The 17351-nt window shown below is 44.0% G+C and overlaps 1 protein-coding gene and 1 long non-coding RNA gene across 6 annotated transcripts in view; one reads left to right on the forward strand and one right to left on the reverse strand.

Moving 5' to 3' along the window:
* Positions 1 to 635: 635 nt before the first annotated feature.
* LOC132483586 (uncharacterized) lies at positions 636 to 14513 on the reverse strand. 3 transcript variants are annotated; one of them, XR_009531083.1, is made up of 3 exons: positions 14432 to 14513; positions 7470 to 7606; positions 636 to 1737 (listed from the first exon to the last, which is right to left on the reverse strand). It is a non-coding gene; the product is annotated as an uncharacterized LOC132483586 (long non-coding RNA). The 3 variants fall into 3 exon arrangements; XR_009531084.1 differs by lacking the exon at positions 636 to 1737 and adding an exon at positions 5745 to 6006; XR_009531082.1 differs by lacking the exon at positions 636 to 1737 and adding an exon at positions 6286 to 7197.
* Positions 14183 to 17351, forward strand: part of DDI2 (DNA damage inducible 1 homolog 2) — a 43268-nt gene continuing 40099 nt past the window's right edge. For 2 of the 3 annotated variants that reach the window (XM_060089011.1, XM_060089010.1), the window contains exon 1: positions 14183 to 14558. In XM_060089011.1, coding sequence (XP_059944994.1) covers positions 14421 to 14558 — 138 coding nt within the window. In that variant the 5' untranslated portion in view covers positions 14183 to 14420. The remainder of the gene's footprint in view (positions 14559 to 17351) is intronic. The other variant, XM_060089009.1, reaches the window with a different exon arrangement.

Here is a 17351-nt window from a genome sequence, read left to right on the forward strand (position 1 = left end):
GAAAAGAAAAGTTCTGGTCATTATTGCATGTAACCATTTTAAGCATAAAACATGATATTTAAAAGTTACATTCAAAAGAAAATTTTAAAATAAAATTGAAAAAATAGTTACATTCACAGAAGAAAGTGAAAATTTGGAAAATATTTTATTTGGATACTTTATGTAAGCTCAATATTTAATGCTGTCTCCAATATTTTCATTTTATTTTTCAAATCATGATAAAATATGTAGAAAATGGAATTTTTTTTTTACCAAATCCCGTATAGATGCCCCTAAATCCCTCCTCCCCCTCCTTCCCCTTTACCTCAGCGGGACATACAAATTGTGTAATTTTTTTTTTTTTTTTTTTTTTTTTTTTTTTTTTTTTTTTTTTTGCGGTATGCGGGCCTCTCACTGTTGTGGCCTCCCCCGTTGCGGAGCACAGGCTCCGGACGCGCAGGCTCAGCGGCCATGGCTCACGGGCCCAGCCGCTCCGCGGCATATGGGATCCTCCCAGACTGGGGCACGAACCCGTATCCCCTGCATCGGCAGGCGGACTCTCAACCACTTGCGCCACCAGGGAGGCCCCAAATTGTGTAATTTTTAAAAATTTTTATTTTATATTGGAATATAGTTGATTAACAATGTTGTGTTAGTTTCAGGTGTACAGCAAAGTGCTTCAGTTATATATATACGTGTATCTATCCTTTTTCAAATTCTTTTCCCATTTACGTTCTTAAAATTGTGTAATTTTCTATGTGTGCCGTGACAGGAAGAAGATTCCGAAGCTCTGTTCTAGTAAATTTTAAGTTCCAATATCTGCTTCTTCCTTTTGGCTGACCTCCAAGGGCAGTGCTTTGTTAAAGAAAAACGAATATAATAAATGTTTAGTAGGTGAGTGAATGATTGAACAGTTCTTCCGGCCCCTCTGTCTCTCTGTAGTTCAAAATGAGCCTTCGAACGCAAGAGGAAGGGGAGGGAGAGCGAGAATTTACTGAAGAAAAGCCCCACCCAATGAAGTTTAAAGATCCCTGTTATGCAGTTTCAAAGTCAAACCAGGAGAGGGCACAGAAAACTTCTGCTTGATCATCTAACAAAGAAAGGAGGAGAATTCAGAAAATGGACAGAGCTCTCATTCAATCACTCAATCAGGTGACATACAGTTTAGATGGTTTAGTCCATCAGATTTCATCCTGACACCTCAACAATTTGATAATATAATGGGCTATCTTAATGTTATCTTTGCACCATTTGATTTTTTTCTTGAGGAATACGTTTAGATTTTTCAAAGCCCCGGCCAGTCTCCGATGCATTCCTTTTCTTTTCTTTTTTTTAATATTTATTTATTTAGGCTGCTCGGGGTCTTCATTGCGACACGTGGGATCTTCATTGTGGCACCCGGACTCTTAGTTGCAGCATGCGAACTCTTAGCTGCGGCATGCATGTGGGATCTAGTTCTCCGACCCGGGATGGAACCCGGGCCCCCTGCATTGGGAGCGCGGAGTCTTACCCACTGGACCACCAGGGAAGTCCCAGAACATCTTCATATACGTGTTTGGAGGATAAAGATCAATGCTTGAAGTACAGATAGAGATCTCACACAAATAAAGCATGCGTGATACAATATTTCCTGTAGTATAATAAAATCAGTGGTATGATAAAGTATTTGTCCTGTTTCATGATGACTTTTTTTACATTCCAATTTCCTTCTGAATTCAACACTTGCTGTATTTTATCTCATTTGTCCTTCCAGTTATCCTATAAAATAAATATGACATATTATTTATATTTAACAAGGAAACTGAAGTGCTAAGCCAGTGATGTTACTGCATATTACAAAGCAACTTCCTCCCTAGAATCCCTAATTAGAGATTATTTTACCTGTCAAAGGTTCTGGTCAGAGTGGTTGGGAGGGAGGGAATCTCATAATTTATTGGATAGCTAAGAGGATAAAAGGATTCCCCTGCATTGACATTATTCCCATAGCTACTTTCAAACTCATTTCAGAGCTCCACTTTTGACACTTAAGATCCAGACTCCCAATATGCACTTCATTACTTAAACCTGGTTTCTGGAACAATAGCCAGCAGCTAAATAATCTGTCCTAGCTTGTAGTTCAAAAACAGAACAAGAATTATTATCAGGCTTTCTGATTTCTAATCTAACAGCCTGCCTACTACCTTGTGGATGGGTCAAATACATATTTTTTTTCTTGCCTTTTACTTGATTTTCTCTCTCCTTTAATGAAAAAATACAATCTTCCTTTTAAAATCTTTATTTTTTTCTGATTAGAAAACTAATACATGTATATGGTACAAAGTGAAAGTCCACCATAGTCTATCCCTACCTGCTCAAGGTTACATTTCAATGCGTATGAGGCTTTTGAAAATATCAAAACTGAGAGTTCCCTGGTAGTCTAGCAGTTAAGACTCTTAGCTCCCAATGCAGGGGGCGTGGGTTCCATCCTTGGTAAGGGAACTAGATCCCGCATGCCACAACTAAACATCCCACGCGCCTCAATGAAGATCCCAAGTGCCACAACTAAGACCCAGTGCAGCCAAATAAATAAATAAATATTTTTTAAAAGATAATATCAAAACTAGGTTTAGCCTATATAAAATGGCTGGCAACTTCCTTTTTTCACCTTAAAATGCCTTGGGAATCTTCAAGATAAGTGTTTTTTTTTTAACTGCTTTATTTAGGTGTAACTTATATGCCACAAAAATCACCTCTTTTTAAGTGTACGATTCAATGATTTCTTTTTTTTTATTAGTTTCTGCTTTATAACAAAGTGAATCAGTCATACATATACATCTGTTCCCACATCAATGATTTCTTTTATAAACTTGTGCAACCATTCCACCACAACCCAGTTCTAGAACACATCCATCACCCCCAAAAACTTCCCTCATGCCTGTTAATAAACTTTTTTAAAGGGTGCATTTTTGTGGATAATTACAATCATGAATAACAAGTCCCAGAAATTTCCACTTTGCCTAGCTTTCATTTGCTGCTGGCAGGCAAGAAGAAAATTGCAAAAGCCCATCAACAAATGTTGGAAGAAAACACCACAAGCTGATCGACAGCTGTTAGCTCAAAATAGTTTATTCATCCACTCCAGCTTTTACTGGGTGTCAGCCAAGTGCCAGGCTATTGGTTAAGTCTGGAGGAATATAAAAACGAGAATAGCTGTCTTCTGGAATCAACTGGATGTGAGTTCTACAGTATGCAACCTAACTTAAGAGTTTCAATATTCAATGGGTTTGAGTAATAAAAGTGGTAAAATTGGTGTGCTATTTGGACTTCCATTTACAGAACTCACGATAGAGAAACAGGGACCAGACTTACTGTTCCACCTAAAACAACCAAAGGAGGAACAAAAAATTATGAAACAATGGTCTTTATACATTGGGCATCAGACCACAAAGGACAGTAATCCTTGAGAAAGAAGCAAATGAGACGAGCCCTGGTACTGCCCCAGAACTGCCTGAGTTTCCAGGCTACAGTGCAAGGATGGAAAAGTGAGGCAGAGGTCACTGGAGTCCCTGAGTCCGGCATACAGAGCTGAGTCCAGGGAGACCAAAGCAGCTAGAGTTCATAAGACGGAGTGACAGAGATGGGGGAGCAGTTCAGAGAAAGAAAAAAGCCCAGAGATTTCTTCTAGTATTCACCAAGGTACTGCTTAGCACCTGTGCACAAGAAAACTTCCCCAGGCTGGGGAAAGAACCACTTGAAAGGATTGGAGGGAAGGGTTCTTGACTCATACCCGGCTGGGAATAGTGCCTATTCCCACTAGCCAGATTAGAAAAAAATTCATAGTTTGGGAATTCCCCGGCAGTCCAGTGGTTAGGACTTGGTGCTTTCATTGCAGGGTCCTGGGTTCAATCCCTGGTTGGGGAATTAAGATCCCACAAGCTGCGTGGCGTGGCCAAAAAAAAAAAAAAAAGAAAAATTCATAATTTATGGAGCATTGGGAAGAGTACTCATAGGGGTCTTGCCTCAGGGGGAATAATCAGTGCTAGAGTCAGCACTGCTCTCATCCTATTTAACAAATCTTTAAAAAAGCAAGACGCAAAAAAATCAAACTAATTCCAAAGTAACTTAACAACACCCCAGAACAAAGCTCAAGTTTTATAGGAATACAAATATATACAGCACTGGGAATTCCCTGGCGGTCCAGTGGTTAGGACTCCAAGCTCCTAATGCAGGGGGCCAGCGTTCGATCCCTGGTCAGGGAACTAGATCCCTCATGCTACAACTAGTGGATTGCAGCATGAGAGATCAGTTAAATCCCAAATAGATAAATAAATATTTTTTAAGATTTCCAAATTTAATGAAAACCGTACATCAATAAACCCCAAGCACAAGAAACATTAAGAAAACCACAGCACAGGGGCTTCCCTGGTGGCGCAGTGGTTGAGAGTTCTCCTGCCGATGCAGGGGACACGGGTTCATGCCCCGGTCCCACAGGAGGATCCCACATGCCGCGGAGCGGCTGGGCCCGTGAGCCATGGCCGCTGAGCCTGTGCATCTGGAGCCTATGCTCCGCAACGGGAGAGGCCACAACAGTGAGAGGCCCGCGTACCGCAAAAAAAACAAAAACAAAACAAAAAAAACCCAAAGCAAAACAGAAAAAGAAAAGAAAACCACAGCACCGTACCTGAGTCAAAGAGCCTACTTGGGACATTCAAATCTTTCATTAATGACAACATAATGATTTTCATTAATTTTTACATATATGAAGCACCATCAATTCTGTAAATCATTGTGGGGACTTCCCTGGTGGCACAGTGGTTAAGAATCTGCCTGCCAATGCAGGGGACATGGGTTTGAGCCCTGGTCCAGGAAGATCCCACATGCCACGGAGCAACTAAGCCCGCATGCCACAACTACTGAAGCCTGCAAGCCTAGAGCCCATGCTCCGCAACAAGAGAAGCCACTGCAATGAGAAGCCCACGCACCGCAATGAGGAGTAGCCCCGCTCGCCGCAACTAGAGAAAGTCCACACGCAGCGACGAAGACCCAACACAGCCATAAATAAATAGATTAATTAATTAATTAATTTTTAAAATCATTGTGCTAGGTTCCTGGATATCTAATTTTTCTTATTCCATTTAAAATTTCTTCTCTTTTAACCAGAGGATAAATTGGCTAGTCTTCACTGCTTAGTCTTTGTGTTTAGAACTGCACGTGTGTTCTAATTTGATGAAGCTTTTTTTTTTTTTTTTTTTTTTTGTGGTACGCGGGCCTCTCACTGTTGTGGCCTCTCCCGTTGCGGAGCACAGGCTCCGGACGCGCAGGCTCAGCGGCCATGGCTCACGGGCCCAGCCGCTCCGCGGCATGTGGGATCCTCCCGGACCCGGGCACAAACCCGTGTCCCCTGCATCGGCAGGCGGACTCTCAACCACCGCGACACCAGGGAAGCCCTGATGAAGCTTTTAAAAGAAACAAAGGACTGGGAATGCGTGGTGAGTCAGTGGGAGTCAACTCTGGATATGGGTCCTCCTGGTTAAATATGTCCTTCAATGCCAGGGGAAATTTCACCTTCTCTATTTAAAAGCCTTTTTAACAACAAAAAGGTTGATAGTTTTAAGCCCTTTCTCTCAAATATTTTAAATCCTCAGAAGATCAAACTAACAAAATAACTGAAATGAGTACTGAATAGAAATTCTATGTAGACTATCTGCTGTTTGTCATTTCCATCCTATGATTTTCCCTTCATATGTACTGAAAGTTCACAGATGTTAAGAAATTGTTGTTTTGGCATAAAATCAGATACAGAAAGGAGGCAGTTGTGCCATTAACTAGGAATAGCAATTACCTAGGACGACTGCTATTCGAGCAATGCATCAGGCCAACAGCTTCTTCTGCGCTTGGGAGCTTCCTGGACATGCAGAAACTCTCAGGCCCTGCTCCAGACCTGAAGACTCATAATATGCATTTTAACAAGATCCCCAAGTGGTTGCTATACACATTCAACTTTGAGAAGCACTGGTGTCTGGCAAATAGTTTCTCTGATCACATTTCCTTATGTATGAAAAAAAAAAAAGTGAAACCTGTCCACCTTATTTCACAAGTTGATGATTAGAATGAAACAAGTGAAACCCAATCCAAATATAACTTAGGAACAGATGAAATATCAAACTTTGTAACAAGCAGTACACACAAATCCCAGGCACACCACAGCATTTCTGGATTAAAAATGCTGAACAGCAAAAAGACTGCCAATGTTACTAGATATCCCAAAGACAAGGCTTTTTAAAAAAATGTTAAATATATAAAAAAATTTTAAAGTATTTGACTCTTTTGACTTCTGGGAGTATCTTTTTTTTTTTTTTTTTTAATCGAAATCTGTTATCCTTCAGTCTACAAGTACTCAAGACAGAGTCGTTTCAGGAAAGCACAGCACACAGAGTTCCTATTTCTCTTTTCTGGCCAAAGCAACAAGCCTAAGTCTTCACATAAGCCGCAAGGAAGGAAACTACAGGAAGCCACGCCAGGGACTACTAACAGGCACTTGTCTCTCAGCCAGCCACTGCCTCAGTCACATCCTTGCCGGAACTAGAGTCTGAGCCGGTTCTCTAGGCTGAGGTGGCCAAGGCAGTGTGGACCGGGTCCACCCAGTGCGGCCCTGCCGCACCCCAGCCGCCGGGTTAGTCCCAGAGGAACCGGAGCCCGCCTGATCGTGGATGCTCGGAAGCCCAGGTTCAAGCCTTGAAGGCGCAAGGGTGTGGGGGCCACCATCGGGGATTCCGCCAGAGAGAAGGCAGCAGCCGCAAAAGACCCTCCACTGGCGTGTCCAAGAGCCTAGGCCGGGTCTGGACCTTCCACCACTACCTCCCGGGATAAAGCTAAGCAGCGCAAACTAGCGGGAGCTGGGGTCACTTAGCAACCAGGAGCCCAGAGCGCGGACGCAAGGCATTGGTCACGCGCGTCACGTGATCAGACGCCACTGCCCACTGGGAGATTACAAAGCAGGCACGTGATGCGGCTCAGGCGCGTTTCTGCAAGGCTCTGGGAAGGCGGGCGTGGTGATGGGGCTGGAGGGGCGTTTCTTGGGGTTTCCGCCCTGGCGTCGTAAGAAGTCCTGGCTTTGGCTGGCGTGACCGAAGAGAAACGCAACCGGCAGTTGAGGCATTTCTGCGCCGGCTATAGCGAAGCGATGAAACGGTGCTGAATTGGGCTCAAGAGTCTAGTTTGGTCGTGCGGGAGCATTTCCTGAGAATAAGACTGAAATTTGCTGAAATTTGCCTTCCGAAACAGAGACAGTTCTGACCAACCAGTTTAACACGAGCAAATGTTAGGATGCCAAGAAGTTTCGTGACAAATAAGGGGTGAAAATTAGGGATATAAAGGATACTGAATTGGGCAGTATATTCAGCGCTGGCTAAAAGAGAGATACTGCATCTGGGGCAAGAGGAGTTTTTTTGGGGGGTGGGTGGGTAGAGGGACTGTCTTGCTGAAGTAGTTGTTGAAAAGGTAGAACTTACATTGTGAATTTAGAGAACTAATTCAGCTTCTCGTGAGTGAGGCGGCGGAGCCTGGTTATCCACACGTCAGTTCATGAAGTCGAGGTCCCAGCGTGCAGACCAGGATGTGTGGGCACCCTGCAACAGGCCTGTGAAACCTGGCCAAAAAGAAAAAAAAAAAAAAATCTAATTTGAAAGGGATTTGAAGAGAGAACTTAGGATGGCCCAGCTCTTCTTTTTACAAACTGCCCAGGAGGTTGTTGGCAATCCTTTCATTCTAACAAATTTCCCTCTAGCAGCAGAGGGGTTTGAAGTACTATTGGCAGGACTTCTTGGTGGTCCAATGGTTAAGACTCTGTGCTTCCACTGCAGGGGACAGGTTCAATCCCTAGTCGGGGAAGTTCTGCATGCCAAAAAAATAAAGTACTACTGGCATATGCCTTGCAGCTGTCCTTGGGTCTTCTTTCACACCCCATATCCAATGTATCAACGAGTCCTATTGGCTCTACCTTCAAAATGAGTTCACAATCTGACTATCTCCACTTTTCTCTACCTGCACAGCTACCACACTGGTTAGATTCCCCCATGACCTTTCACCTGAGTTATTGTAATAGCCTTCCAACTAGTCCACTTTTGCCTTCCTCCACAAGTTAGTCAAAGTGATTTTTTTCATGTCACTTCTCTGCACAACACGCTAAAGTGGCTTTTTATTTCGGTCAGTAAAAGCCAAGGTCCTTTCAATTACTTATCACATAATCTGGTCTGATGGGCTCCTATCCACTTCTCCTCATTCATTAATCTCCAGAAGTTCTATTCTTCATGGTGTTTCTTCAACAGGGCCAGTATCCTTCCATATTTAGTTCTTTGCCCTTGCTGTTACCTGTGCTGAGTATTCTCCCCAGATGTCCACATGATTCATGCCTTCATTCATTTGCTCAGGTGTCACCTTGTAATATAGGCTTTCTCTGACCACCATGTGTAAAATAGCAACCACTGTGTGCCCTAATTCCCCACCCCTCCCGAGCACTTGGCTTGCTGCTTGTTTTTTTTAATATATATATAGCACTTATCACCACCTAACACATTTTGTATGTTCTTTGTCTGCCACCCCCTACTAGAACATAAACTCCATGGGGATAGGCACTTTGCCTTGTTTCCTGCTGTACAATTAGTACCTAGAACAATGTCTGGCATGCAGTAGGTGTTAATAATTGTTTGTTGAATAAATAAATAAATGATCTATGCCCCATATGGTTCTACTGCTGATTATGGTGAGTGGACCAAAGTTGCTCCAAGTGGCTAAAGGACTTTGAACATATCCACAGTATTGTAATGATTCTGACATTGGCAGTGCCCACTCTCAGAATGCTTTGTATCCACTTTGTATCTTAAAAGCTTGTTCTGTACTTTTAGCCATGACACCTGAGATTCCTCCACAATGGTGATGTGGTATCCCAAAAAGAAAGACACTCAAGTTTTTCATGTAAAACCAGGAGTTTCTTTTTCTTTTTTTTTCTTTTTGCGGAGCGCAGGCTCCGGACGCGCAGGCTCAGTGGCCATGGCTCACGGGGCCAGCCGCTCCACGGCATATGGGATGTTCTCGGACCGGGGCACGAACCCATGTCCCCTGCATCGGCGGGCGGACTCTCAACCACTGCGCCACCAGGGAAGCCCTGCCAGGAGTTTCTTGAAGAAGAAGAAGAAGAATAGAAAAGAGCAGTTTAACTGCCAGGGTGAGTATTGAACTAGATACATCAAGGATAGATCAGCAAAGCCCAGCTCAGCTGTCAGCAGAGTAGGTGAAGCAGGTTTGTGTCAATCCAGAAGGTTCTTGAGAAAAACCATTCCCCAACAAATTCCCTGAAGCTGAGAAATCTGCAGCTGATGATTTATACCCTGTTAAAATGCAAATACCCTAAGAGATCATATTGAGTTTCTGCTGTCACTAGTACCTTAGTGTGAATTAGTCCAAATCCTTTCTTGAGAGCAAGTTTTGAAAAGGCAAGTGAAGAAAGTAGGAGCACATAAGAAATAAGAGGAACAGGTGGAGAGAAAGTTCAAAAGCCAAGGAAGGAGCATAAAGTTGAGCTTGCCAAGGACAAACTTTGGCTTATTTTGTAGTTTTGCCCAGGGCTGACTCTAATAATCAAAGTATATATTGATCTCTAGCTCCAAACTTCTGAGTAGGCGAATCATGGTGCTTGAAATTACAGCCATATTTACCTGAAATGTTTTGATAGCCCAATGAGTACAGGGTGCACCTGAAATGAGGAAGAGTTGACCTAGAATGTAGTGGGACTGAAACGCTATCAGATTTTAGGAAAGATAAGCAGGAAAAGAAGGAGGCATTGCATTATACATATGCACATGATCCCAGCCTAAGAAATAGGAAACCGAAAGAGTTTTTGTGTTAAGGTAAAATGAGAGAAATGGAGCATCATCTGCTATCAGTTGACATGCCAGGAAAAATAAGGAGAGATAGACCTCTTTAAGCAACCAGGAGCTGATGAGGAAGTAAAGTTTTAAAGAGCAATATATATCAATACCTGCTTTAAAAAAAAAAAAAAGGCAACCTCACCAGACACCAAATTTGTCAGCACCTTGATCTTGGACTTCCCAACCTCCAGAGCTATGAGAATTAAATGGTTTACTGTTAAGTGCTGCCCCCACCCCCCGCAAAAAAAAAAAAGCAGGCACAAATATCAAACAGATACTTACAGTATTTGGGAGATTTAATTCCTATTGTGTGGAATTTTAAAAATCAACTAGGGTAGATATCTTTACTGATTTGCTCTTTTTAATAGAGAAGAATTAGGCAAGAATCTCAAAGTAGACAGCAACTTTGCTGGTGGTGACCAAATGGTGAGGAAAGTCAGGGTTTTGGAGGACAGCAAGATTTCCCCACATTTAAAGTGCAGGCAGAGCATTTGTGTTCTAGTCGAATTGATGTTTTCACTCTTCAAGTTTCTTCCAGTTTGGAGGATCTGCCACTCACTAGCTGAGCGAACTTGGGTAAGTTAATTAAAATCCCCACACCTGTTTCCTTATCCATGAAATGGGAATGAATACTAATAGTTCCTATCTCTGAGGGCTTTTAGAAGGATAAAATGAGGTCTCACATTCAGCAGTGTAAAATAATGGTTAAGACTGTGGACTTGAGTTTTATTTATTTATTTATTGGCCATGCCCTGCCACTTGCGAGATCTTAGTTCCCCGACCAGGGGTCGGACCCGCCCCCCACCCCCCCAGCACTAGAAGCATGGAGTCCTAACCACTGGACTGCCAGGGAAATCCCTAGACTCAAGTCAGATTGCCTGACTGGAATTCAAGCTGCCATTTGTGTGTCCTTGGGCAAGTGACTGACCCCTCTCTATGCTTCAGTTTCTTCATCTGTAAAATGGAGATAATACCTCACAGGATTGTTGTGAGGATTAAATGACTCAACACGCATAACATTCATGGAGGAGTGCCTGGCAAGAAGTGAGCATTGCAAACATTAGCAATCATTTGCAAGGTTCTTGACAAACAGCAATGATCATGGAACTTCTTGGTAGCCCTGCTTGTCTAGACCTTGTCCAACCCACCCCATCCTGACTTAGAATTAAGGACCAGAGATGTCCGAAGCTATATGTGGTCACAAGTAATAGAGATGCAAAGTCCATCTCATAGAGTGGTGAGAGAGAAGTGGGAGGAGCTACTGTGAGCCAGATCACAGGAGGCAACTGATCAGAGTCCAAAAGGAGTGAGGCCCAAGAGGAAAGGGTCTGATTGGTAAAAAGCTGCGGGCTTAGTTAGGATTCTTTTGGTTGCAAATTTTGAAAACCATAGGTCAAAATGGTTCAAGGAAAAATGTATCCACTCAAATGCCCATCAGCCACAGAATGGATGAATTATGGTGTATTTCCCAAACAAAATACAACGAGAATGTACAAGTTATAATTACATACAATGATATGGACAAAACCCACTTAATGTCGAGTGAAAGAAGGCAGACACAAGACTACATGCTGTGTGAGTCCACTTATATGTGGTAGAAAAACAATCAAAATGAATCTATGCTGTTAAATGTCAGGATACTGGTTACACTTGGAGGGGTTTGGGGAGGGAGAGTTAGTGATTAGAAGGAAGGCTATGGGACGTCCCTCGTGGTCCAGTGGTTAAGACTTTGCGCTCCCAATGCAGGAGGCCCGGCTTTGATCCCTGGTCAGGGAACTAGATCTCGCACGCTGCAACTAAAAGATCCTGCATGCCGCAACTAAAGATCTCGCACACGGCATTGAAGATCCCACATGCCGCAACTAAGACCCAGCACGGTCAAATAAATATATTTTTTTAAAAGATTACTATTAATTATAGAAAGAAGGATAAGGGGAGCTTTTGAGGTACTGATAATGTTCTGAACAGGGGTGTTCAGTTTGTGAAAACTCACCGTATACACTTAAAATGCATGCACTTTTTGTGTATTATGCTGCAATAAAAAGTTCTCTCTTTTTTTTTTAGGAGTTTATTGGCTGTGCCTATATTCAGTGTACCAATTATTGTTCTTTGTAACAAACCACCCCAAAGTTAGTCAAGTAAAATAACCATTTCATTATGCTCACAGACTCTGTGGGTCAGGAATTCAAAAAGAATACAGTGGAGGCAGCTCCATGATGTCTGGGGCCTCAGCTGGGAAGGCTGGAGATGATTCAACAGCTAGGGTTGAAATCAACTGGAAGTGTCTTCATTCATGTTCTAGGAGGGTTTTCCTGGTAATTGGCTTTGATCTCAGCTAGATTGTTGCCTGAACCATCTATACATGTTATCTCCATGTAGTCTCACTGCCTGGGGTAGTTTGGGCTTCCTCACAGCATGGCTGCTGGGTTCCAAGAGCAAGTGTTCCAAGAGAATCAGGCAGAAGCTATACTGACTTTTATGAACTAGCCTCAGAAGTCACACAGTGACACTTATGCCAAAGTCCATCTGCCATAATTCAAATGGAGGGACATATACCCCATCTCTTAATGGGAGGAATGTCATGATTACATTATAGGATGAACATATAAGATGGAAGATATTGCCGTGGCCATCTTTGGAAAATAAAATCTGTCACATCTGGGCACCAATAGAAAAAAATGTAACACAAAAGTCTGTCAGTTCATGATTCCAACTTCAGCTGAATCCTTGATACCATCTGGCAATTCTACATCATTTCTCTACTCAATTTGCTTCAACTTACAATGGTTATTTCAAACCTTCTCTGCTGTAGTAGGCGCTAGGTATGTCTCACCTAAAACCTGTTACAACCCCTCCCCCACCCCACCCCCACCACCACACCCCACTCATACCTTTTAAAGAGGTGAGAAAAGCTAAACACTCACTTTTCCTGGCCTTTTCTTGCATCTGTGTGACACAGTTCTGGCCAGATGTAAGCAGAAACCTACTGAGGGACTCCTGGGCAACCTCTTGCTTGAACAAGAAAATGATGCATGGGGTGGAGGCAACCAGCTATATCATGACCCTCAGGGAAAGGCCAAAAGATTTGCCAAAACACTGTCCCTTGTATCATTGAGTCACTGAACCAATGCTGCTGTCTACCTCCAGGCTTCCTATCCTGTAAGAAAAATAAACCCTCACTTGCGTGTGTAAGCCATTGATGGGCTTTCTGTACCTGATAACAACCACTCTTCTCCACCCCGCCCCCTCCCTCCACCTTCTGTCTTTATGCTCCACAGAAAACCTTCCCTCTTCCTTTACAGAGATACATCTTCAGCTGGTCTTTCGCTTACTTTCTTGCCACCAAACCTGCCTGCACTTACCTGCATCCATAGCCATCCTGACCCCTCCTTCCCTCCTGTTATAATAGAAGAGCGTGTCCCTACTCCGTGGATGGGGGAGTGGGGGTAAATGGGGAGATGCCAATCCTGTATCCATTGTATCTTCCTCTTTCCCTTTTGGTTTTCTGACTCAACCTCATGTTTTGGGCTTCTATTTCTCATCAGCTATGTGGCCTTAAACAGGCCATTAAAGTAGCACATATTTTATCGAGTGGATTCTAAGCTGTGCCCAATAAAAGGCACTGCAATAGGTGCTGGGGTTTGCCAGGGCTAGGAAAGAAGCAGTCCAAGTAGAGGGAAAACTATTTTCGAGGCAGGGAAATGGAGCTTAGGAGGAACTGAAAGTCACAATGTGGCAGGGAGGGCAGAGTGCAGACAGGGCTCAGGAGGCAGGGCTGAAGAGCAAGGCAGGGGCCAGTGAGCAGGGGTTCGTGATTTTGGTTTTAACCCTAAACCATCAGAACAAGAAGAAAAGTAAGCTGTCTGAGCCTCAATTTCTACTTTGGAAAATATGTCTGAGAACAATCTGCTAGGTTCTCAGTCTCCCGTATCAGCCTGAGAGTTCGTTAAGGGAAAAGACCTGTATTTTTAGGCATTTTTGTACCCACGTGGCTATTTGCCAACACACGCTCAATAAATGCCTGTCGAATGAATAAATGAGATTTTGGAGTCCTCCACCGATGTCACTTACTAAATCAAGCAATTAACACTTATTTCCTTCTCTTCGTTCGCTCCCCTTTCCTCGCCCTTCCTCCCTCTCCCGCCCCAAGAGCCCTGCAATCCTCTCTAGCTTCCCGCCTCCCCTTCCCAGCTCCGCCCCTCCGCTGCGCCGCGAAGGCGGAGCGGGTCAGGCGGGCTTTACGGCATCGGCGTTGCGGCGGGGCGGGGCGCCGGGCGGCTGGCGCGCTTGGCGGCAGCGGTGGGAGGCAGGCCGGCAGGGAGGCAGGCAGACGAAGTTGCAGGCGGGTGGTGGCGGCTGTACTTGCTGCTGAGGGTGGGAGGGAGTGAGTCACTGAGTGTGTGTGAGGGAGGGAAGGAGCGAACGGGCGGGCGAGCGAGCAGCCCGCGCCGTCCGCCTGCAGCACCAGCCAGGCCCCGCCGCCGCCGCCGCCCCGCGCCGAGGCCGGGCCGAGCCGAGCTGGGTCGGGCCCGGGCCATGCTGCTCACCGTGTACTGTGTGCGGAGGGACCTCTCCGAGGTGACCTTTTCCCTCCAGGTCGACGCCGACTTCGAGCTGCACAACTTCCGCGCGCTGTGTGAGCTCGAGTCCGGCATCCCCGCAGCCGAGAGCCAGGTACGCTGAGCGGCGAGTGGGGCCTCCCTCCGGAGCTAGCCCTCCCGCCTCGGGGCCTCACGCACTCCTTTTGCTGCTCGTGAGGAATTGGGGGGTGGAGGGGAAGCAGGATGGCCATTCCCAGCCCACCCCCGCTTCCGGAAGGGAGCTGGAATCGGTGGCTGCCCCCATACGCCCCAAGCGTGGGGTGGGGTGCTGGGGGAGAGAGAGGAGAACCTGACCGCAGACGCACCCACTGCAGCCTGAGGAGCGCGTGGACTGTCGGGCGGCCCGCCCCACCTTGTGGCTCTTTGACCCCTTCTCTAATTTCATATGAGTTTGGGGTGTCGGCGTAGACCTAAGAAGAAGCCGTAGGTTTGCAAGAGTTCATACATTCTGCTTCCCCAGCCAGAAACACCAGTTGGGATCACTGTGGTAGATGGATGTTCATCTGCTTTTTTGGAGAGGGCTCCTGCCTAAGTAAACGTAATTTACCTTTAAGTGTAGAGATTTGCGCTCGAAGTGAAGGGAAAAGTTTGAGACCTTGCACCACCTTGTTTTGAAGCCTTTGGAAATGCTCTTTTCCCTACCACATGCGTTTCTGGTTAAATTATTATTTTTTTAAAGTAATTATTAGTTCAACCGAAACTATTTCTCTGGTTTCTTCCCTGGTAGTAGGCCAAGATCCCTCTTTCTTTCAGGTCACAATTCAGAGTTTGGGTGAGTTCAAAGCTCAGTGCTTGATGAGGATATTTGCTTAAAAATGGCCTCAGTGTGATTTGGTTGTTTCCTTTCCCTTACCCTGCTGGAAAGAAATTAAGCTGCTCTTACGTTTTAAGTAAGCAAAGTAATGTATTCTCAAAATGCTCTGATACTGCCACCAGACAGATTTGTGGCAATAACTCTGTGGCCTTCCCACTGAAACATCTAAATCCTGACTTGATAAGTGGGCCTCGGAGGGCATAGTCTAAACATTAAGAAAATTATAGAAGTCGTCCAAGGCCCCAGAAGGTAAATCTTGATTTCCTACTGCAGTTATGAAATAGTTCCAAAAACTATTGCTTCACTGCAGCTTGTTCTGCCCCGTGCTATGGTAAACAAGTGTGTCAATATTTTGTTCAGAAGTGAGTATGATTCCTTTACACTTTGAACTTTAGAACCTTGGCATAAGCTGAATATCAAGAAAGAATTGATTGGGGGGCACAAGGTGTCACTCAAATAGGCATTCTGGCAAAAGGGATTTCTTGGAACTTCTATAAAAAAAAAAAAGAATCCACGAAAGAATCACGTATCCCTCAGGAACCAGTTCCTGTCAATGAATCCCTCAGGTAGAGAGCTAGAAAAGAACAGTTTACGTAGGGAGGGAACATCAACTCAGATTTTTGAAGGTGGCTTTTTCAATTGTTTCTCTTCCCTCTGGCTGTTCTTTTACACTGGTTATAATCACCAGCTGGTAGGGGAAATAAAAAATTAAAATGTAAGTTGACTTTGTTGGGATTGGGAGAAGACAAAGATTGTGATTTCTGTATTCCTGCACTTTTTGAGATGGCTGTAGCCAAAAGAGGGGATCAGATTGAAAGACGATTAATTGTATGGTAGGGCAGGCACTGTCCCGCAAGTGCGGAAGGTTAGCACTACCTTACTAATTGAACGGTTAGGCTAACTCCAAATTCTTTCTTATTCATTAGGTCAGTGTTTTGGCATTTACTTCCTTCCCAAGCCAAATTAGCATATGGAAACCTGGGCTCCAACTAGTGTTAAGCCTGTATTACATAGCCGGTAAACAGCTCCTGTTTTTCAAGTTTGTTCTGTTCTCTCCATTGTAACCTAACACAGTGTCTATTTTAGGATGTCTGGTGGTCCGTTGTCTTTCAGTTGCTTGCCCATCAAGCAGGAACAGGATCTACCCTAGACACTTGAGTCATTTCCTTTCACCAAATCATAATAGTAAATACCATTGTAGTTTTTATGCACAAATATATCATTTTCACTTACTTGGGGCCTCCCCCCCACCCCTCTTTTACCTCCCAGAGTTCTCCCATATTACTCATCTTCCTCTCCAAGTTCTCCTGGTCTCTTTACCTTTACTCCTCTTACTTCCCTTCTCTGTTCTCATTCCTTCACCTCCATTTCTGACTCCCATTTCTAACGGGAATTTTTTTTTTCTTGTTTCTGGCTATTCTCTCCTGTTACTGTGTGTCCAGACCACTGGTCTGCAAACTTTTTCGGTCACGTATCCCTCTGGGTAAAATGTTTTGGAGCATGCATCTTTTTGATGTATATAATAAATAATATATATGAACTAATGGCATATGCATAATATAAATGCATGTATATTACATGTATATAATAGCTGTAAACATCAATTATATACATGAAATAATACCTTAGGTCATTATTAACAGGCACAGGATAGAATTTAAGGAAGGATGAACCAAAAGGGAAATGCAAATTCTAATTATTTTCTGTTTTCTTCCTACATCCTTAAAGAACTGTGTCGCATGTCTGCCCCACATTAAGGATCACTGGTTTATAATTCAGTCTTTCAACATCAGCATCGACTGTGCATAAGGATATGCTTGGAAAGGGTGTTAATTTTTAACAGCTCTAGTCTGATTATAGTAGTTATAATGCAGTGAAAACAAATTTAGAATAGGAACAATCTCCACTTGCACATGTGATTGAAGCTGGGCATGTTCCATCTCTTAACACAAGTGTGGGTTTGGAAGCCAGGCATGGCCCTGTTTGATGCTTTGATGCAGACTTGGCTAGAGGAACTTCAAACAATTATTAAGAACTTAGCTTCACTTGAAA

The sequence above is a fragment of the Mesoplodon densirostris genome, chromosome 2 (genome assembly GCF_025265405.1).
Source record: "Mesoplodon densirostris isolate mMesDen1 chromosome 2, mMesDen1 primary haplotype, whole genome shotgun sequence".
Taxonomy (NCBI): domain Eukaryota; kingdom Metazoa; phylum Chordata; class Mammalia; order Artiodactyla; family Ziphiidae; genus Mesoplodon; species Mesoplodon densirostris.